Here is a 23203-nt window from a genome sequence, read left to right as displayed (position 1 = left end):
CCAGCTAGGCTATGTCTTCTGTAATGCAGTCATTCCCATTCATTTCCCTAGTGCGGATCCCCAGTCACCCCGCAAGCCTTTCGTGGACCCCCATCAAAGCCAATTCTAGCCATTATGTACACTTCTTTAAATGAGAAATGAAACTACAACATAGTTTTTGGAGAGCAATTAATAACAGTCCTGGAAGATATTTAATTTAAAAATTGTACCTGTTTGTAATGTTGCAATTTATTTCAAAATAATTGTATATGTTTTTTTATTTATCTTTTTATTTTTTTCACAGACCCCCCACCATCACAATACCCTCACAGACCCCCAGGGGCCCACCGACCCCAGGTTGGGAACCACTGCTCTAATGCTTTTTCCATCCAGGGATGGAACAAATTTTGTTATGTGTGCTGAGGCATGAGCGGATGTGCACCACCAATAGAAACACATACTGCTGGCTGTGGATGCTCTGCTAATCAGCTGTGTGGCACCTGAATCTCTCTTCAGTAGCTGTCCCGGTGTTCAGCTGAGAGGGAACAGTACAGCTGCAGCTACTCTGTGGACTCCAGTGGAGCTACATGGATTTATAGCATTATAGGACCTTGACTAAAGCATCTCTCCCCTGCATCCTTTCCTTTTAGCTCTAGCTTTTTCTTTTGCTCATGGTCCTTCTTTGTCATCCACAATGTGCCTTTTATTTCCTTAGCACAGCCAAGTTTTGTAGCGTAAAGGACAATTTATATTTACACTGAAACTTGCCCTAGCAGTTTCTTCTTCCCATTCTGGGGAGCGCAAAAGGGAAGCGAGTTTGTAATCATAACTCCTTTTATGAATTCTTTTCTCCCTGTCATTCCTCTGGACAACAGCAGTGTGACCCTTAAAGAGAAGCAGCAAGAGAGGACAAACAAGAACTCCAAGGTCATTTGGGGGCATATTCCTCCCATACAGGATCAGTCCACATCCTGCATCCAGAAATGGGAGCACAGGACTGGTTTCAATTGCCACAATGGTCTGGATGTGCTGTTAAAGGATCCTGTATTTCACACCAGGACTTCCCATATGACTGCCCTTATACATCCACAAGGAACTCAAGAGATCACATTCCCCTCTGCTTGGCACCATAGTCATTTGCACCCGTGCAGAGTGACTGTAAAATGCTACCACTGACAAGACGTAATTGACTGTGCATATGGCGAAAACTCAGTATCAGAGAAGTAGCCTTGTTGGTCTGTATCTTCAAAAACAACCGGAAGTCCTGTGGCACCTTATAGATTAGCAGATATTTTGGAGCACAAGCTTTCCTGGCAAAGACCCGCTTTGTCAGATAACAAAGCGGGTCTTTGTCCATGACTGCTTGTGCTCTAAAATATCTGTTAATCTATAAGGTGCCACAGGACTTCTGGTTGTTTTTGGTGAAGACTTGGGCTCTGAGCTATACTGCTGAAATGCAGCCACCTCTGGGGTAGAAATGTGTCAGCTGCTTAACACCATACAACACCCCTGTAAGGTCAAGAGGCATTCAGGATCCAACCAGCATGGGGCTGCTGGAGGCCAGGATTATGGGTAATCTTTATTCTGAAGGCTGCTGGTGAACCTCTTGCCCCATCTCCAGGAGTGGCTGAATGCTCCTAGTTTTTTTTTTTTCCTTCATGCTTTGTAAGCTCTGCAGGATTGTATCCTGTGCCTTTATAGATTGTAAAAAGGGTTCCCTGGCTCCCCTACTACAGGAGCATTGCTGATTGTGTCTAGTCTCAGATGCATCAGAACTCAAATTAATTGTCTAGCCCTGGGCTCTTGTTCTGTATTCACTAAGGGTATGTCTACATGGCAAAGGCATTTTGGAATAGCAGCCACTAGTCTCAAATAACTTATTAAGTGTCTGCACAACAACACTGCTATTTAGGAAGAATTTTGAAATAGGAGATGGCTTACTTCAAATCCTGTAAACCTCATTCTACAAGGAATAGCACCTATTCTGAATTAGATATTTCAGAATAGGGCTGTATAGACAGGGAGCAGGGGTGGCTTAAAAACAAGCTCTTCCGGAATACCTTATTCTAAAATAATGTTGCTGTGTAGACATGGAACGCTGGCTGCAAGTGCCTGTCTTTTATGTCTTCCAGGGCCTCTAATACAAAATAGGCTCAAATATCTGTGGGCACAATATTTTGGAATAAGTTCTACTTATGTTGGGGCTTCCTGGAAGTGTGGACACGTTATTCCGTAATGGCTTATTTTGAAATAGCAATTCTGGAATTAGCTATTCTGGAATAACTCTGTAGTGTAGACATACCTTGAACTGAAAATGCAAAGGAGGCAGAATTTCAAGCATCCAAAATGGCAACAAAGCGGTAGAGCTATCAATAGGATCATGCACTCTGTCAGCTCCAACAGAGTTCTCACCAAGGCCAGTTTACTTTGTGCCTAGCTGTATATCTTGGTACTGAGAATGTCTCTCAAAGCTCCCAGCGCTGCAGTGTGTTGAATGCCCTTTCAGGCCTTCACTGCTTCCTTGTAAGGGTAGAGAAAGAAAACTCAGGCAGCAGGCCCATGTTATTTAACATCTGCATTCTGACACACAAGTGGAGGAAAGGGATGTGCTAGTTGGAGTGCAAAGGTAGACCAGCAGGTGGTGCTGTATCACTCTATATTGGTGGATGAGATGAGAAGAGAATTTGTCTACAATTGCACTTCCCAGTTTTACATGCTGTCACTGCAGCTTTTCATTCCTACCGCTCTGCGTCTTGACCTGGAACACCGCCGGGGCCCACAGGAAATGCTTCAGGTTCACAGAAGTGGCATTGAGAACATAACCTGTCTACAGTAATGCAGTACCAAAAGAGTTTCTCTAACAAGCTACATGAATGTGAAGAGTTAAGGCAGCAGGTAGGGAGGCTGAGTAAGTTTCTTGCTGAACTTAAATGCCCACTGAGAAGACTCGTCAGTGGCCTTAATGCTAGAAGAATGGCTTACAATCAGAGTGCACTATTTGTGCATTCTTACAAGCAGCATTAACCTCACCTTTGCTTGCTCTCCTGATCCTTGGTTCTTCACATGGGTCTCCAACGTAAAGGTAGTGCCAAACAGGTGGAAAGTTTTTTGTCTTTTTTTGTGTTTTTAATGCCATCCATGCCACTACCCTGCAGCAGACATGGTATGGGAACACAGACTTATAGGAAAGGCGTGGCTAAAATGTCCCCAGCTTCCCTTGAATGATCCTCCAGCCCTCTGTGGCTGTTTGAAGCTGGTAATAACTGGACTAGCAAATTTAATGCTTTTCCACTTTGGCCCAAGGGGACCAGAGCTGCACAGAGCCTGTAGCAGGATCAGGGAAGTAACAAGGGTAATGGGCAGTGAGTGAAATAGAATAGCTACAGGATATCTGTAGCACCAGTGATTGTAATTTGATATGGGTATGGCAGAATGAAAGGCCCATCAGACAACCCTTACTGCACTCCGACTTTTTCACATTGCACAATATCTAGATACGTGAACAGTTGTCTTATTTCTATAGCCACACAATACAATTTTGCTTAATTGTTTACACGCTTAGAAATCTAAGTTCTATTAATATGACTTCAGTTCCTAAGTCACTTAGGCCATTTTGAAAATCATATCACTTAAAAAAGATACAAAGGCCACTGTTGTATCACTTTCCAGAATCCAAAGATTATGGGCTCATTAGATCAGCTGGCCAAAACAGCTAATTACTGCAGGTGGCTGAGTTAGACAACTGCTTTCTCTTTTCCACTCGTGACCTGCATAAGAAAACATCTATTGTACCATGCAGGCTCATTAGTTTGCAAACAAGAAGAGCATAATGATGCGGGGGGGGAAAAACACACACACACACACCTCCTCTTGTGAAGCTGCAGCTGATTACAAAGCCTGCATATCGGAGGCTGTCAGAACACGCTTGGAAATATTACCACTCAAACAATTGTCCACTTGTTTCCAGGGATTTGCACAAGCTATTAGCAATGACCCCGGCTCGCCATCTGCTAACTTTTCCATAACAGGAGTAGGAAGGGGAGGCGCAGAGGGAGCAAAGCACGAGTTTTCTCCTCAGAGAACCAGACCAAGTCGTCTGTTTGTCTCAGGTTTCAAACCCACCCCATGACTGATCAGTCTTTGCTGCATAGGAGACTTAAGCCAAATCTGAGCAGAGCATTTTGCCTTTACATCACAGGCCTCTGTCCCCCTAATTTCATAAGGGGTCCTTGGCTTTGCATAAAGCCAAATATTCTGCCTGTGAAATAAAAAGAAAATAAAAAGAACCTCAGCATTGGCCCCAAAGACGAGAAGCTGCCTCCACCTGCCCAAGACCTCAACATAAGTAAGGTGACCATCAGTCCCACACTGGGCAGGACAGCCCCATATTTGGGATGCCAAAAAGGCATCCTGACTTATTTTTTAAAAGGGCCAAATTGTCCCACATTTAGGCCTGTGGCTGCCACTTCCTTGGGGCTCCAGGGCTGGAAGCACCCATGGCTGCTGCTACCCCGGAGCTGGGAGTGCCTGCAACTGCTGGCTGCTACTTCCTCACAGCTCCAGGGCTAGGAAACCCCACGGCCATTCCTCCCTTGGGGCTCCAAGCCAGGAGTGCTCACGTCTGCTGCTTTCCTGGGGCTTCGGGACCAGGAGCGCCTGTGGCTAATGCTCCCCTGGGGCTCCAGGGCTGGGAGCACCTGTAGCTACTGCTTCCCTGTGGCTGGAAGCACACACAGCTGCCCCTTCCCCGGGCCTGTGGCTGCCACTCCCTTGGGCAGCCGTGAGGAGCTGCCCCTCCCCACCCCATAACTCCCTGTCCTGTATTTAGGACAGGGAGATATGGTAGCCCTAAACATAAGGAAGCACGTGGCTTATGTCCCAAAACGTGAAACCCAAGCTGTAGAGTAGTTTGAGATGAAAGGAGTTTCATTTTTCCGAGGCATTATTTTTTGAAATCAGTGCCCCAGGCTGAAGCTGCAGGGGGTGGGGCTGTGCTGCAGAAGGTGCCATCTTTTACATGAGGCATTAACGTGGGGTCTTGACCACGAGTGATAACTAAAAGCTCTTCGGTGGGACATGGAAGTAGGGTGACTATCCATCCCATTTTTCCTGGGACAGTCCCTTATTTCAGCTGTCTCACAGGCATCCCGACTTTTCTAAGACAACTGTCCTGAATTTTGTGGAGCTCTTGTTTCTCAGCTCCTGGTGTCTTGGGGCAGCAATTTCTGCTGCAGGTGTCTGCCCAGCTCCCTGGAACCCTGTGCCTCGGGGCGGCAGCTGCTGCTGCAGGGGAGCTGCTCTGTGGGGCAGATGCCCCATTTCCTGACAAACCACAGTGGCAGCCCCCTCTGTCGGCAAGCTCTGCCACAAGGTAAACGGACTCATTCCCTGGCATTCCATGCCTGGGGGTTGGGGCAGCTCCTGCTGCAGGGAAGCTCCTTTGTGGGCAGCTACCCTTCTCCCCAGTGTGGCAGCCCCTGTTGACAGGGATCCCTGCTGCAGGGCAGCTGCCGCATTACTTGCCCCCAGCCATCCCCTCACCAGAAGGCTACAGAACCCCTGTTTTCGACATGTCCCCACCAGGTGTTTGTGAAGCCCCCATCCTCCCGCCCATCTCCATCCTCCACTTGCTCTCATCGGAAGCCTGCAGAGCCCCCATCTCAAGTGCCACACCATGAGGTAGTAGCCCTCATCACCAAGGACCCCTGACATGGGAAAACAGCCCCCCATCCCCAGAGGCTGGTGTCTCATATTTGCCATAGGGCAATGTGATTACCCTACATGGAAGTCCAAGACCCATGCAGGTGGCTTCTGAAAGTCTCACTTTAAATCTACTATGGCCCCTTTCAGAAGAGAAGATCTGTAAGCCTTACTGTTCTAGCTACATGTCCCCTGCAGTTTTCAGGGATTATAAAATTATATTTCACTCTGTCTTGACCTGCTCGGCATGTTGCTTGGCACTAATAAAGAGCTGCTGCCTTGTGCTCCTGGGACAGCTGCATTCTTGCTGCACAAAGTAACCTCAGAGTTGGAACTTGTGCATGGAACTTGTTGGAAGCTTTGAGCTCCTCTAAAGGAAGTATGCTATAGAAGTGTTGGGGATTAAAGGATAATTTCTGTAGCCATATTTCCAGCATTTAGAATATCCTTTCTTAATAACATATAGGTGAAATACCCTCCTGTGCAGTTTTACCTGTCCCTCCCACACACACTCAGAATCCTGATATAAACCTTTGGGAAAACTCCGTGGCAGTTCAGACATGGGTAACAACTTTGGGGCTTAGACCACCACTGAACACAGAATAAAAGGGAGATAACATAAACTCTGTATTGGGGCAGAAGTAAATTTGGGCTTTTACATTGGCAGCAGCTGAGAAGGCAGAGAAGAAGGTAACAAAAAAAAAAAAGCCGTTGACCTGGAAGATACTATTTTTCTTGTAGGTTTCTCCAGATTCAGGAATTCGTTTCCATGATGACAGAAATGGTGAAATAAGCTTGATTTCCAACCCAGAAGTGGTTGCATTGAGGCACTAAAAATGAGGAGTGTTTTTAAAAATCTAGGCTGTTATTTAGGAATAGATTTTGGATTTTCAGTTTGGTGAAGGGTGAAACCTCATTCTCTCTGACTGTGCATAAGTCTCAGAACATCATCTCTCAGACAGAGAACCTCCCGAATCAGCTCTAAGAGAACACACTGTTTCTTTAAGATAGGTAGTAAATGAACAACAGTAATAACATACAAGTTACATGTAAGTACAGGACAGCGCTGTCCAATCCCAGGCTGTTTTCCACCTGCACGGTCACTCGGAATATGCCCACGTTCTGGTAGACGTGCTTGATACCGTCCTCTGTCGAGCTGAGATTGGCATACGACACAGCAATGCCGTCTCCAAAATCCACCTGAATGATCATCCTTTGGACATCGCCCTATGATAATGCAAATGGGGAAAGAGTCAATCAGAAAATAACCTACTCTTCTCTGGCTTGAATTTACCAGCAGCCGGAAACTGCTCCCACTGACTTCATGCTCGGAAGATTAGGCTGTACAGCTACAGGGAGTGATTTCAGACAGGAACTCAGGACGGCTCAGACGTTCTGCAGCAGCCGTGGTCTCTTTCTCTTGTAGGACAAATACATAGATGCCCAGCATTTCAAAGGGGTCCTGAGCGCCCCGCCACCACCACTGCTGCAGCAGCAGAGGTGGCATCTGGGAGCTCCAGGACCCTTTGAAACTCTGGTAGCATCACTCCACCACTCCACGCGGCTTCTGAAGGCTGGGGGAGGGGGCGGAGCCCAGTGCTGGGCTCCATGTGTCGCTAAGGGCTGGCTGTCCTTGGTCCTGCTCCTTCTGGCTGAGGCTCTGCTCCTTCTGGTGGGTGTGGAGCCAACATGCCCTTCCACATCCCCGCACCTTGTCCCTGGGCCTGCAGTGGCTGTTGGCTCTGCTGGCCAGAAGTGAGGAAAAGGATGGTGTTGTGGCTAGGAATGGTATCATGGACCAGGACTTCCTGGCTCTGTCCGAGTTTCTGTGGGACTATGGGTAAATCACATTCTCTTTCTTTGAAGCACATCACTACTTTGCCTTCCACAGGGATTGTGAGGAGAAGATCTTTGACTGAGGCACTGAGAAATTTTTTTAGATGGCAAGAGCAATATAGGAGATAAAAATAAACAGCTGCAACAGGTTCTATCTGTACACGTGGAAAACGTGCAGCCTAAATTAGTGGTTACCACAAAAGACAGTGATCTGGAGTCATCCTAGATGGTTCTCTTAAAATATCTGCTCAGTGTGCAGTGCCAGTCAAAACAACTAACAGCTTAAAGTATTAGGAGCCATTAGGAAAGGGATAGCTAAGACAGAAAAGATCATACCATTACCAATTAAGCCAAAGGTAGACTCACACCTTGGATGGTGTGTGCAGTCCTGGCTGCCCCATCTCTCTCTCTCTCTCTCAGAAAAGCAACAACAGTTATTAAAGTTTTCGAACGTCTTTCATCCGAGAAGAGATTAAAAAGGCTGGGACTCCTCAGCTTCAAAAAGAGACATAAATGGAGGCAGGAGGGCTAAGAAAGTTATTTAAGATCATAAATGTCAAAGAGAAAAAGTGTCATTTACTCCTACATATGACACAAGAATGACTGGTCACCCAATAAAATTAAACAAACACAAGGAAATACTTCCTCCTTTAATGCACAGTCAACCTTTGGAAAAACAAGAAGTCCTGTAGCACTTGATAGACGAACATATTTATTGGAGCATAAGATTTCATGGGCAAAGACCCACTTCATCATATGCATGTACTCTAAATAAATCTGTCTATAAATTGCCACAGGACTTGTTGTTGTTTTTGAAGATACAGACTAGCACAACTACCCCTCTGAACCTCTGGAAGCCATGGTCAAGAGATCTTGTGAAGGCCCAAAGTATAACAGGGTTCAGAAAAGAATTAGCTAAGTTCATGGAGCACCAGTCCATCAATGGCTATTAGTTAATATGGTCTGGGACACAACCCATGCTCTGACTATTAGAAGCCAGGACAGGACTACATAGGATGGCTCTTGACAACTGTCCAGTCCATTCCTTCTCAAGTATCTTGCACTAGCCAAAGTCAGAAGACAGAATACTTGGCTAGACAGACCCCTCGTATGACTGAGAATGACCATTTTTATGTTCTCTTGTGTTAAGAAGAACTATGGGTGCTCTTATCTAACTTTAAGGGTTTGTGTATGAAGGAATATATTCTGGGTTAGCTATTCATGACTAACTCTATTTGTGGATGTTCTTAATCTGGAAGACAACCTTCCACACATGAAGCTAATCAGAAATTGTGAATCAGGAAGAGCTAATCCACTTTAAATACCTTATTCTAGCTTAACTTTCCTGTGCTGGCCAGGCATAAAGTGTATTTAAGGACTTGGCTACACTTAAAACTTCTATCAATATAGATTGGTCAGAGATTTGACTAAAACCCACTCATGGCTAAATAACTAGGCTGGCAAGACCCCTGCTGTAGACAGAGCTATGCCATTTGAAGAGGATTTCTGTCCACTAAGTTGACATCATTCAGGGAGATGGGGTTGTTATACAGGCGATATACAATGTCTTCCTTTGGTGTGTGCAGTGTCTACCCTAGCACCGGCTCTGTAGCAGAGACACAGTGTTTATATTTAACAGCATCGTATATTATCGGTGAGATGTTGCTATGCTTCAGAAGATTGGTTAAGAAATAAGTTACAGAATATGGTTTGATTCAGAAAACACCTTTAGCACATCCTTCATTTTAAGATCACCGCTATATGCAGTAGATCTAATCTGCCTGGACCTCAGTAAGTCATCTGATATATTGCCACATGGGCAATTATTAATTAAATCTATGAAGATCCATTAATAACAATATAACTCAAGCAGATGTTAGAAGTTAATCATTGGGTAAGTGCTTTACTGAAGTGGGTCTTTCACCAGATAACACAATGGGAAGTCATTTTACATTCCCATTGCAGAGGTGTCAGTTGCCGTGTACGATGAGGAAAGAGCAATCCCAGAGGGCGACAGTGTTGTGACAGCATGTTGATGGTGCCCAAAAGAAAAGTGTTAAGACCAGCTAAGGGTCCCTCTGATAGAAGCTGAGGCTGTCAATGGGTAGGAGAAGGTGAAGAGTAACACGTAAGAGGCCTTTAAACAGCTGAGTGCTCTGTGGGATTTATACGAAGTGTTAGAAGCAGTTTTACTTTTCTAATGTCAGACTTCCCTCCTGTTAACTCTGGTGTGGACATCAAATCTACTGAGTCTGCAGTTGACTCATGAGGAGGAAACCACTTCTAGGCCTATTGGGGGTAGGGGTGAGACTTTCCCTTCTCATTTGCCCCTTCTCCCTCCCCCCAGAGAGGAGATGTTGAGAGAGATGCCACCTTAAAATCCAATGGGGAGGAAGAGGCCTGGCTGCCACACTCCCAGCCTCTATCGTCGCCAGACTGCTGTTGGACTTTCCCATTTTTAGACCCTTTGAACTGAAAATTCCTTTGCTCTTATGGGAGAGTGAGGCTGTGTCCCAGCTCTGAGAAGGGGAAAGACATCAAACTACTGCATATGACTTGTTCTACTGATTCACCTCCTCCAGGTGAAATCCTTGCTGGAGCAATTCAGTAAGAAAAAAATGGGCCTACAAAAATTGCATCCTTTTTCCTGGGCATGAGGAGAAGGAAGGAAACCCGAAGCACACCCACACTGCTGTGTACAAGTAGCTTCTATGAGTAGTATACAAGGGGCGGTATTACCAAGAAAGATTTCGCAGCACTACAAGATTTACTTCCATCAGGGACCAGGATGTCTGAGGTCATGCCTCCGGTCAGAGCTGACATCGTGGTGTTTAGGAGTAGAATAGGCATCATGAGCCAGGAATCAGTGGTCAAAATGAGAGACTGGGTCAGAAGCCAAATGCCAGAACCAGTGGTGAGAGATCAAGTCAAAAATTACAGCCAAGAGTCAGAACTAGGGGAAGTGGAATGAAGAAAGGCAGGGGCCAGGCTGGAGCCAGGTCTACTAATGGGGGAAATGGGGGGCAAAGGAGGCACTGCCTCAGGGCGTGGCTTTTCAAAGGGGCCTGGAGTGCCCGTCACTAACACTGCTGAAGTAGCAGCAGTGACTGCCAGAGGTCTGGCCACACTGCCACTCCAGATGCAGCTCTAATGGACTGTCCTAAGACCCACCCCTTCTGTCCTTGGCCCCACTCCTTCCAGGGCCAGAGAGCCAGGCCCCCCTCCCACATTTCCCCGGGGCCCACAGTGGCTGTCGGCCATGCTGACTGGAGCCAAGGCTGGAACAATGCAGGAGCTATAGGCAAATGCTCCTGAGCAGCTGCTGAACTGCTGCTGCGGGGTTGAAAAGCCAGTCTGCTGATTCTTCTGACCACTCAGATTGTGCTATAACAAATCAGGCAGCCTATAGGCCAGTTGTACGTGTTAGTTTGCTGAAAACTAGCTCTGCTTCAGGCCGTCATGCCTGACATGTAGCACCAAAAACAAAACACTCCCCACCACTACCCTGCTGGCCTTTGTCTCATCTGCTGCCTTTCCCTGCTTATGCTCCTTATGTTAAAAAGTGTAGTGGTAGTTTACATGGATCCACAGAACCCAAGTGAAGTGGAGAGAAAGCCCAATTGCCTTCTCCTACAGCAGCAACCCAGTGAGCATCAAACTAAGTCCAACTTCATGAGTGAACCTCCTCTTCCAGCTCTGCCTCAGAAGTCTGTAATAGAAACTCTCGTTTGTGGCCACAATTTACAAAGCTGGCTATTTAAGGGTAAGTCCTCTAAATTCAGTCCCTCTATACTAAACACCCTGGGATAGGGAGACATCTGTTATAATGGCCAGGCAAGGAGTAGTCCTTGTAGTTACCATTACTAAACTGATTTAAAGTATCTATTCCCTGTATGTCGCAGTGTAACCTTCAGATGATAATATAGGTTCTGATCCCATGAAGGCACGTAAACATCTTCTTAGCTTTTAAGCACAAGTTGATCTACTGGCCTAATTGAAGCTCACCTATTTCTTGCAAAAACTTTACAACACACACAAGATATGGATGGTTTCAGAAAGCTCTCCAAATCTTTTCACTTCAGGGTTTGTTAGCCACAGGCCATGTTATCTGCAAAATATTATTACACTTTCATTACTTTTATACTGCCATGAGAATTTTGGTATATGTGGCATTACGGTCCATCCCAATCAATCTACTAAGGATGCAGCCTTCCAGCTTTCCATGTAAATTTCACCCAGAAGGTTGTAAGCATGAATTTTCCGTATTAAGTGGTAGCCTTTGTATGCAAATTGAAGTATTAAAAGAATAAGGTACAGCTCAAAGTTTCTAATTTTCATCCCAGGCCTCAGATTTAATTTAAATGTCTTCAATTATGCATTGACTTGCCGCTCTTTTTCTTTACAGATGTTTGAAATAGATTTAATTATCCACTGCAACACATAGACACAGCTTCTGTCAGGTTGTCTTCCTGAATGAATGGTTTTTTAAAACGTGCCTTACAAAGTCTTTAAGCAGATTCACCCACTTTCCCCCACGGCACATTTCTGTGTGCATCAAAAAACGCCTCCTTGAAGGCATTTCTGTTGGATTCTTTATGGAATACATTTCAATGGGTTCCTCTCTGAGTCTGTCTGCAGAGTGTTGCTTAATATGTCTCCAGTTCAGCATATCAATAAGCGTATGATTAACTTTAAACAAGTTGAGTCTGTCCTGATTCAGCAAAGCAGATGATAATCTTTTAGCACATGCTTAAGCACTGAATTAGAATCTAAGGCCAGGTCTACGCTGTAGATAAGCAATTCCAACTACGGCAATTGTGCAGCTAGAATCGACTTATCTACAGTCAACTTACCTGGCTGTCCTCACAGAGAGAGTTTGACAGGAAAAACTCTCCCATTGACTTCACTACTCCTCACTCTATTCAGGAGCACAAGGGTGTCCCTACTGGGTATTTGAAATCAAACCCTGGAAAACTGATCAGTGGCCACCTCAGAGTCACCTCTAGGATAATTGGGTTGTTTCTGCAGTTCCCCTTAGTAGTCCATCAGGACATGACCATGGCCGACAACAGAATACTGCACCAGTGTTCTGAAGTGTACTGTCTTTTACCTCACAAAAGTTGTAAATGTGGCACAAGCAGAAAAAAAATGGTCTATCTCAGGCATCCTAGTAATTAAAATCATTGACCACCACATTTGGTCGTCTCTTTGTCATCTCTTTGTCTCCAGGTACAGTAAGTCAGATGTCCTTAAGCAAAATCTCACAGGCACATGTGCATCATCCAACTTGTTTTGACACGCCTGATGTTCCCCTCTATTGGGAAGAGCTAATCCAGAGAACTCTCTTGGTTTTGATACCTAGCACTGAACAATCTCGGAAGGGAATCGATCTGTGGCCTTGCCCAGGCAGCAGCTTTGGCATCTATTTAACTATTTTCATTAGGGATGTCATTTTTACGGAAATAGTTAAATGTGTATTTTTACAATCCCTGTGCTGCCTTAAAGGTGCCTTATAACTACGTCCACTCTGGGTAGATTTTACTGCTTCAGTTATCCCGATATAGTTAAAGCAGTAAAGTATGCATGTATAGACAAGACCTCAGGTTAAAAGGTTCCTCACACATGGCCAGACCTACTGAAAGCAGCCTCACTTTTCAGGATGCTTTACAGTAATTCTCTCAGCGTCTTTTGATAGCTCCATCAGTTGTGTCAGTGGTGAACAACTGAAAATAGGTTTGCAGGTGGTGGAGACTTCTGCCTCAATAAATAATTCAATTGCAAACAAAAATGTCCTTCTTAATCTTAGGTACTTTTATTTTTAATTTAAAAATGTCAGGGGAAACTAAAGGTAACAGCAAAACACTGTCAAATTCCAATGTTCCACCACAAGAAGCAGTTCATTGTTTCCTTCTTCATCAGGGAAACCCAAAGTAGCTGCAGCTAGTCAGGCTGATAGCCAGTTTTCTACTACCATTGCTTACTGGGCTTAAGGCTTGCTGTGTGCAGCTCAGGTGTCTCGTATTTTTGGAGACAGCATCAGTGATAACTAGCACTGGTTGAAATGTTCCACACTTTTTTAAGCAAACATGTCTGGGATTTTTTAAGGGTTGTTTTTTCCTTTTTCTTTTTTTGCTTAATAGTTCCCATATTTTAACGAATAAAACTGACAACTGCCATTTTGTTTTGTTTTGTTTCTTTCAGGTAATGTTTTCACCAACTTTCTCTCTTTATTGTTTCGTTTAATCCCCCTTATCTGGGGGAAAATGGAAACAAAAGGGAGGCGACTGAGCGTTTGTTCTTTTTCAACATTTTGAAATTATTTGTAATTTTATTTTAGAGAATGAAACTTAGATGCACCAAAGCACCTCAGATTTGTTATATGCTGCTTCCTTTGGAGATCATGGTGTGAGTTTGTTCAGAGAATGAAACAGTAGTGTAAAGCTACAGATAGCAATTTAAAACAGAAGAAAACAAAGAGAAAACAAGGTAAACATGGTACTTTAATAAATCCCATAAATTAATTATTTTAACTCTTCAGTAATGTAACAGTTGACATTTCTCCTCACTTTTTTTGAAAATACGGTTGCCTAGCAACAGAAATGGAGAGTCTACTTCTAATCCCAACCACTGACTAAATATTTGAAAAATGAGCTTTCCTTAGTTTTATATAGCAGAGCTTTAAAGAAAATGGAAAATGCCTCAAGTTTGCAAATGCATACAACACATAATGTGATATGAATTTTTATCAATTTTATTGCATTTTAAATAATAAATTAGTAATTTGCCAATCTAAATGTATAAAACTTTTGTTTAATCATCTTTATATCAGTGCATTGCTTTAATAACTAAGTTTTTGTCTTGTATAGTTATAAATAGAATTCTTGCACCATTTGTTTTTAATTGTACGTTTATCGTGTATGTTGTTCTACATTATAGCTACATCTACACTAGCATTCCTTGTTCAAAAGAGGCATGCAAATGACGGAAATCAAAAATATAAATGAGGTGCAGATTTACATATCTGGCACTGTATTTGCATATTCTCCTTTCGAAAGGGCTTCTTTGAAAGTAGAAAAGCAGTGTAGATGCGGCTCTTTTGAAAATAAAGCCCATTTTTGAAAGAACCCTTATTGCTCAGAAGCTCTTTAGAAAGGAGGATATGCAAATGAGGTGCCAGATATGTAAATATGTGTATTTGCATTTTCAATTTCCCTAAATGAGGAATGCTAGCGTAGATGTAGCTAAAGTTCAGTGTGTTATATGATTTTCTTTTGTTTTTTGTTATAATGAAAATATGTTTTTCAAATATAAATATTGGTACAACACCATTTTAATATTATGGTTGGGGTATAACTATAACATTAATAGCAATTTTTTGCAAAAGTCCACAAAAGCCTCAGTTATAAATAGATGCACACATGTTTCTATCCCAATGAATAATCCATTTGAAAACAAAAATAATTCCCTTTTATTAATTACAGGTTTTTATTTTTTATTCAAAGAAAAAAACATAAGGGGACACCTCAACATCAAGATAATGGTAATATTAAAAAAATGGCAATCCCTTGTTTGTGTTTTCATAAACTTATTTCTTACTTTTAAACAGTTATAAGAATGTTATTGCAAACATGTTATTTTTAAACAATTTACACCTAAAGCTAACCAAACAATTTTAATAGGTTTCCACCTTTGTCTCCCAAACATGGCCAAGCATAATGAAAGCTTAATACCCTCAAAGTATTTGCACAGACCTGTATTTAAAATTTAATTTGGTTTATTTTTATTTTCATTTTTGTTATGCTACAGGGAAGTAGGGTGGTTGTTCAACTCTGTGTTTGTAAACAAATGAAATTTGTATCTCTAGCAAATTAACTATGAAAAGCATGGTAAAACATGTTTCTAACACTTTTACTAAAGCAGAGTGCTCAGCAAAGTAAAGCAACACATCTTATAGAAAATTGTGAGCATCTATTTTAGAAGTTAAGCATTACATTTAGTATAAAGTATTAGTAATGCACCTCAAGTGAAAATGAATATCTAAAATATTGCAATTGTTGATTGGTGCCTATTACATTGTAAACATGCTAAGTTAAGATGTGTAGTAAATTTGGGTTACTGAAAATAAGAAGCAACCTAATGCAAATTAAAAAAAACCCAAAGCAAACCAAAGCAAAACACACTGCCATTATGTTAAGAAAACAGATCCCCAAGACCAAACACACTAGAAGATACCATACCAGAAAGATCCCAGAAGGTATCAGTATACAGTAAAGGAACCCCTAAGCATAAGGAAAAGAAAAGAAAAGAAGCATTTATAAATAAGAGACTTGTCCACTATGCCTCAGTCTACCACATAGAGCCAAGTATTGGAGGGGTAGCCATGTTAGTCTGGATCTGTAACAGCAACGAAGGGTCCTGTAGCACCTTATAGACTAACAAAAGTTTTCAGCATGAGCTTTCGTGAGCACAGACTCACTTCATCAGATGAAGTGAGTCTGTGCTCACGAAAGCTCATGCTCAATACTTTTCTGTTAGTCTATAAGGTGCCACAGGACCCTTCGTTGCTGTCACATATAGACAATGAAGTTGACAGTCAGCTAGAAACCACTAGCTGGCCTAGATTAAGCTGTCATTTAATTTGGATTTGTGTACTACTGTGTAAAAGCAATTGTATTATTGCTGTACTATTGTGTCACTGCTATGTGGATGTGCTATTGATGTACATTTACCATGTGCATAACCTTGCTTAATTGTTTAATCAACAAACATCATGAAGGCAAGAAAAAAAATTGGTAAAAAAAATAAACAAACAAATTCCCAGGTAGGACTAGTTATACTTTGGGGTGGCAGTCAATGACACTACACTCTAAGTGAGGCACGATTTTGTTCAGTCTTGATACCAGTATTAAATCTGACACAGCAATATTAAATAAACCAGTTATTGTCCATTCAGTAGGTTAGCTGGAAAACAGGATCTGTAAGAAACAACTGGATCCTGGTAAGCACCTGGTGTATTCCAGAGCCATTGGAGAAGAGAAGTTAGTTATCCCTGCTCTTGGCCTGGAGACACTTACCAGAGGATGACAGCTAACAATAAAGAAAATCTATAACATGGATGGACAGTACTATGTGCTAATTAGTAACAAGAAATTGATGTATAAATGCCTCCTATGTGATGTCACTGCTGTGAATTGCTGATTTACTTCTCGTCTACAGATAACAATGTGGGAAACACTGCACCAATGCCTATTCCAGTGTTTCAAAACTAAATCTACTACTAATTAAGACAGAAGTGGTGATTGCAATTGGCCTTATCTGGGTGTGTTGCGATCGTCAATACCAAATTTAAGGGCCCAGACTACAAAACCAGAGTGGAAAAAACAAAAACAAAAACAAAAAAACCCCATAAATCTTAAATGTAAGGCATTGTCATATGTACACAGACATATTATACACATGTATCTTTATATGCAACAATATGCATTTTCTCTGCATGTATTAATTATCAGGAATGCCCTCCAGGCTCAGCCATAAAACTACACATATCAACCAAACTCCCGGGCCTAAGACCTGAGGCTGGCCGTAAGGGGAATGAAATCAATAGCAAATTAAAATCCATCCATCAGTCAAAGGAGAAAATGTACAAAACAGGGGTCAGCAACCTTTCCAAGGCGGAGCACCGAAATTTGACCTTTTGACTTCTATGCACAGTCCAAGTGCTGGTGACACTTTTTAAAGTTATTAATAGTCCTACTTATAACAGCTTCATTAATCAATAAATTCAGGTGCAGAACTTCACCGTTTTGGTGGCTGTTGGTAGCATTAGCTGGTCTTTTGTTAATCCACAGGCTTTAAGCAAGCTTCCTGCTACATGGGAGAGGAGGGGCAGAGCTGAACTCCCGCCTTGCATGCTGATGAATATTGGTTTGCAGGCCACTCTTGCCCCTGTGCTGGGGGTTGCTGGCCCCTGGGGCAGACTAAGGTACTGATGGGATATGAATGTGGGAATGGTAAAGTTAGGGGACCACAAAATGGCATTTAGCCCACTGGTTCATCTTTAGTCCATGTATTATGCTTGTCTGGGGTGATGGGTAAACAGACACTCCACAAAAAATGGGGGGTGTCTCAGGGAGCCTGAGAACTCAGTCCTTATATTGGTGACCTGGCATGAGACCTGAGCTACAGTAGTAGTCAAAGCATTGTTGATGTAAATCAAAGCCAGGCTGAGAACTAGAAGCAGGCTCCATTCACAGAACCTCGCAAGAACAGGGCTGATTTTGCAGAAGTAAACACTCATAAGTTCAGAAAGGCCATACCAAAATGCCTTGATACCAAACACCTACCCTAAAAATAACAGAACATGCTGATCCCTGTTAAAGATACGGTCAGGTGACAATGTGAAGGACAACAAGAAGTCCTGTGGCACCTTATAGACTAACAGATAGTCTGGAGGATAAGCTTTCATGGCAAAGACCCCGATCAAACCATCATGTACAAGGTAATGAGCAGTCTCTGGATAAATCAAAGGGTGGTATAACGTATGTCAGAGGCAGCACCTGGCCCCATCAGAGGGCAATATTAAGATTACTAACTCTGACTGAAGGTATGCTGGGAGATTATTTTTCCCAACATGATGTAAACTCATTTTCTTAAAATAGCCTCTTAAGATCCCAGGATTGCTTCCAATAGTCACTGGGAGATTGATGCTGATTTTCAGAGACTCCAAGCCACTCCTGGAGGGTTGGCACCCCTAGACAGTATGTAACTTGTTTATATTGGCATAAAAAGAAGTTTCGCAGAGGCTGTGTCTTTGCTGGCCTAGGGAACAACAGAAAGTCCCATCATTAACTGAGCTAATCCATTACAAAGTCATATGTATATTAGTGCATCTGTAATAATTAAGCCAGAACATTAAGATTGTGTTTCACTGACAATAAACCTGACGAAGTGTGTTCAGTGAAAATGGAGTCTGTGAATTTACTGGACAGTTTGATTGGAGCCTGCAGTATGGGCCAGACAGGTACATCGACTCCAGCTATGCTATTCTTGTAGCTCATGTTACATATCTTAGGTTGACTTTCTCCCCTAATGTAGGCCTGCCCTTCACCACTGAAAATCCAATATTATTGGATTTTCTTCATTATATCTGCTAGGATATCACTCGACAAAGCATCAGATGCCACCAATATTGAGATCCTAGTTAATCCCTCTAAATTGGCATGCACCTGTGGTTTTGTGCATACACGCATCAGTGTTTACAATTACTTGCCAAACTACAAAGGAAACCAAATGAGACAAGAGGAGGAAAAGACAATCTGAACATTTAGGAAATCTTACTTGGTAGCAGAGAAAACAAGAGGAGAAGTTGCACAGATTCTTTCCAACAACTTTATAAAATAATTTAGCTTCAGGAGAAACCAGGCTGGGAAGAACTGTACTTGGACATTGGAAATGTGTTAAGGATACACTTTGTGTAACTGCCTATCATCTGAGGATCTTAGACCTTTCAAAGCCTTAGTGAAGCCTTGGATCACTGTATGTGCAATATTAATAGATACATTTTACAAATAGGTAAGCCGTGTTATTCAGAAGTCACAGAATGACTGGCAGAGCCCAGGTTAGAATCCAAGAGCCCAAATTCCTAGCTTTTTGTTCTATTGCTAGGCATCTTTACAACTACAAGAGCCAAAATCTGAGTGAGAATGGAACACAGCTCAGAAGGAGCAGGGGAAGGAGAGAGACAGCGAGAGAGAGACTGCCTCTTTAAGACTGCCCTGGCTCTGGTGGAAGTTGAATCTGGACTAGGCTTCATACTCACCATTAGACTTCATTGTGAGGAAATTGTGACATCTATGGAATTAATGGGTAGCGGGTTTAAAACCAGCAAAAGGAAAGTCTTTTCTTTTCACAGTGCACAATAGGCCTGTGGAACTCATTGCCAGAGGATGTTGTGAAGAGCAGGACTTTAACAGGGTTCAAAAAAGAACTAGGCAAATTCATGGAGGTTAGGTCCACCAATGGCTATTAGCCAGGATGGGTAGGAATGGTGTCCCTAACCTCTGTTTGTCAAAGGCTGGAAATGGATGACAGGAGAGGGATCAGTCAATGACTACCTGTTGTGTTCACTCCCTCTGGGGCATCTGGGGTTGGCCACTGTCAGAAGGTAAGCTACTGGGTTAGATGGACCTTTGGTCTCACACAGTATGACTGTTCTTATGTTTCTTGGGAGATTTTAGTCCTAAACACCGACATGGTGGAAACCCTCAGCAATCTCAAAGGGGTGAAATCTAAGATCAGAGTTGTGTGCAAGATTTCCACCATCTTGAGCTAATTGGAACCCAGCATCACTCCATCTTTCACTTTTAGATCCTGTTGGGAATCCAAACCAAAGGGAACAGGCTGGCCTCCGGAACCCTGCCTGCACCACCTTTGAAATTTGAAATGATTTGAATGTGAGGTTCTTGCTCAGAACAGTGGCTGATGTATGGAAGTGAACTTTGTGTCCCATCATCCTCTTCTGTCATGTATTGGCTTTCATGGGCACTCACAATGAAACGTGTTGTCAAATGGACTTAATCCCCTGCTCTTAACTACTTTCTACGCTTCCTCTTGCCTGATTCAGACTAAAGGATGCCCAAGATGGCCCATAAAATAGGTCATACCTCCTCCAGCTGCACCATGAGAGTAACATTGTGCCCTTGTTCTGCTGTCAGTTTCCCATCTGAGGTTAGGATCCGCAGTCCACGGGGAGCCTTGCCAGGACACTGCTGGGGTTTAGCTGTGTACTGTTCTCTCACACCATCTGTGCAGTTATTAGACACAACCTTTCTGTACCTGCAAAAAGACAGAGGGATCTCTGTGTTAGGAGGAGATATAGGGAATCACAAGTTCACACCAGGCATGGCAAGTTTTCAGATTTTCTCAGGTTGGTGAGACAGGGAACAAGTTGGCATCTAAATACTTCGCAGATAAACGGTCCCATAACACTTTCCACATGTCTTCAGTGCACAAAGACCCAAAAATTCTGTTTCAACTGGATACAATAATCTCCTTCATTAATCCCCTAAACCAGGGTGGACAATTAACAGCCCATGGGCCAGATACGGTTTGCCAGGGTTTGCCCCAGTAGACCAGCAGATGTTTTATTTACTGGTGCGCCTGCATGTACAGCACCTCCCACTGGTTATGGATAAATGCTCCTGGCCAATAGGAGCTGTGGGAAGCAGAGGCCCAGCCCACACCATTTCCTACAGCTCCCATTGTCTAGGAACAGTGAACCCTGGCCAACAGGAGCTGCCAGCAGCCACACCCGTGGACACGCAGGTAAACAAATTGCCAGGTGGCCCATCAGGGGCTAACACTGGTGAACCGTATCTCAGCCAGGAGCCAGTTATTGCCCATAGCACCCTAACAAGTTGCATAGTCTTGCTGGACACCATTAAACCACTGCCATCTTGCACTGCAGATCTCCCATCTCCTCAGTCAGACATGCGCCCGATTGCAGTGAAGCCCAGGGTCACTGCCGTGAGCTATGTTCAATAATATTTTATACAGCTTACCCAGCCATCAAATGGATTATCAGAAAGTCACAGAGGGAATCAGTGACAGAGCCAAGATTATCTCTTCTATCACTAGGTTGCTGTGTAAATGCCGTGGTCCAGAACTGGAGCAAGAGCTCAGCACAGATCAGGAGAGTGGAGGCCCACCAACAGAGGAAATTCCATAGGAGACCAATGGATTTAAGGGGGCCTGGAGATGCCACTGCCATTGCCACTACTGTAGCCTTGCCTGGGCCTTTTAAATTGCACTGTTATAGCAGCATGGCAGGAATGCGGGCATCACCAGGGCTTGGGGAGGGGAGGGTTGTAACCATGTGAGTGAGTAGGGAGGGGACAGATGGGCTTGGAATAGATGCAGGAGTTCAGCCGGAAGAGAAGGAGTGAGCCAAACTCTGGGGTAGAGCAGGGCATGGGACTGCAGGGAGCGAGGACCAAGTAGGGCAGAGGAACCAGGCTGGGAAGTGAAAAGAGTGGAGGGGTGGGCCAGATGTCGGGGGGGACAGGACCCCTGGGGGAAAAGGCAGTCTGGGGTACAGATAGGGGAAGGAGCTGAGACGGGCACAAGGCCCCTGGTGGGAGAGCCGTGTAGGGTTGATGGGGGTGCCAGAAAGAGGAAGGAGGGGTGGAAGGGTACCTCCAGGAAGGCAGAGGAATGGGGCTGCAACCAACCGGGGAATCCCCTGACTGAGGGGTGGCGCTCAGGATTTACCTGAGGAAAGGTTGGGGGGAATCTTGTGGCTCTGTCTGAGGGAGGGGGACAGAGGGCCATTGATTGTGCTGTCCAGCAGGGGTGGCGGGGGGAGCGGGATTCCTATCAGAGGGCCTGGGAGAGTGTGTACACACAGATAACTTGAAGACCATATATTATATCACAGCAGCACTGGGCCCACCAGGATTAAGGTTTGGACCCAGATCCCAGAGAGCAGTTTGAAGTTTGCTCCATCATTCAGTGGCTGCTGAGAGCACAGGGCAGCTGGTGAACAGCAGAACGTAGAAGTGGTGTGCAGTTCCTGGATGGCAGGATCTGTCCCATGCACTTGGAAAGTGCTCTGAGATTTTTTGGACACACACAGCTGTAGAAAGATCAGTTATATTTTATTCTTAGACTAATTTACTGAGTGCAGCACGGTTCCATTTACCTAACACACAATTCACTATAAACCTCGGTAGAAAACAACTTCCTTTCCCTTTGCCATCGTTAATCTCAACTTGCTCCTACTTTGCTTTTCCCCTGTAAGTGGATTTTTGGTATTACCACCACATTCCAGGGACTGGCCATTGCTGTCTTCTGGCAGCTTGTGTTTATGGAGTCACAAACATGGTTATTTACCAGTACTGAAGAAAATGGGCCAGATCCTTGGACCCATTTCTGCAGCTTTCAAGTCTCTGAGATGTTGATGTATTTCTGTGAATTGTTTGTGACTGTTTTATGCGCCTTGTCCTTAGCAAATGCGGTTAGAACTTGACATCTACTGACCTCATCTGCAATTCTCTGGTTTCAGTGGGAGTGTAAAGGGGCATGGAGTACTCAGAACTTCTCAAGGGATACCTACTTATTATTTTCTTTGAATTTAAACCCATTTCTTATTGTCTTCCTTCAGCACTGTACCCATATTCAGCTTCAACCTCTTGGATTTTCTTCAAGATTTATGGCATGATCCAAAGTCCACTGAAACCAATGGCTGTCTTTGCACTGACTTCAGTGGATGTTGGATAAGTCCATACATTGTGTTTGTCCCATACACTACAGTTTTCTTGTAGCATCATTTTTTTTCTGGATCAGGTTTAAATAAGAAAAATAAAAACAAACCAACAAAATGAGAGCATTATGGGCCTGATCCAAAGCCCGCTGAAGTTGATGAAAAAAAAAAACTCCCATTGACTTCATCTGTTTTTAATCGGACCTTTTCTTCCAGGAAAAACAAGCTTTAAATAACTCTGGAATGACAGCCTGCGGATGTCATGTGGCTGAGGGCTGCAGGGTTGGATCTGTAAACCCACTTACCCAGTGCTGTTGAGATAACTCTGTCCAAAGCTACAGTCCTTCGACAAGGATGACGGGTTATACCAAAACGCCGGCAGACACTGGCCATTGCTGTGACGCTCATATCCGTAATCACTGTTTTATC

General features: G+C 43.7%; 1 protein-coding gene across 1 annotated transcript in view; it reads right to left on the bottom strand.

The window, feature by feature from the left end:
• SORCS1 (sortilin related VPS10 domain containing receptor 1) overlaps positions 1-23203 on the bottom strand; it is a 474417-nt gene that overhangs the window by 30878 nt on the left and 420336 nt on the right. Inside the window, exons 17-19 of the mRNA XM_074999892.1 lie at positions 23080-23193; positions 20178-20349; positions 6720-6906 (exon numbers count right to left, since the gene is read on the bottom strand). Coding sequence (XP_074855993.1) covers positions 6720-6906; positions 20178-20349; positions 23080-23193 — 473 coding nt within the window. The remainder of the gene's footprint in view (positions 1-6719; positions 6907-20177; positions 20350-23079; positions 23194-23203) is intronic.

The sequence above is a fragment of the Carettochelys insculpta genome, chromosome 7 (genome assembly GCF_033958435.1).
Source record: "Carettochelys insculpta isolate YL-2023 chromosome 7, ASM3395843v1, whole genome shotgun sequence".
NCBI classification, from domain to species: domain Eukaryota; kingdom Metazoa; phylum Chordata; order Testudines; family Carettochelyidae; genus Carettochelys; species Carettochelys insculpta.
This window is presented reverse-complemented; position numbering and strand designations above follow the sequence as displayed.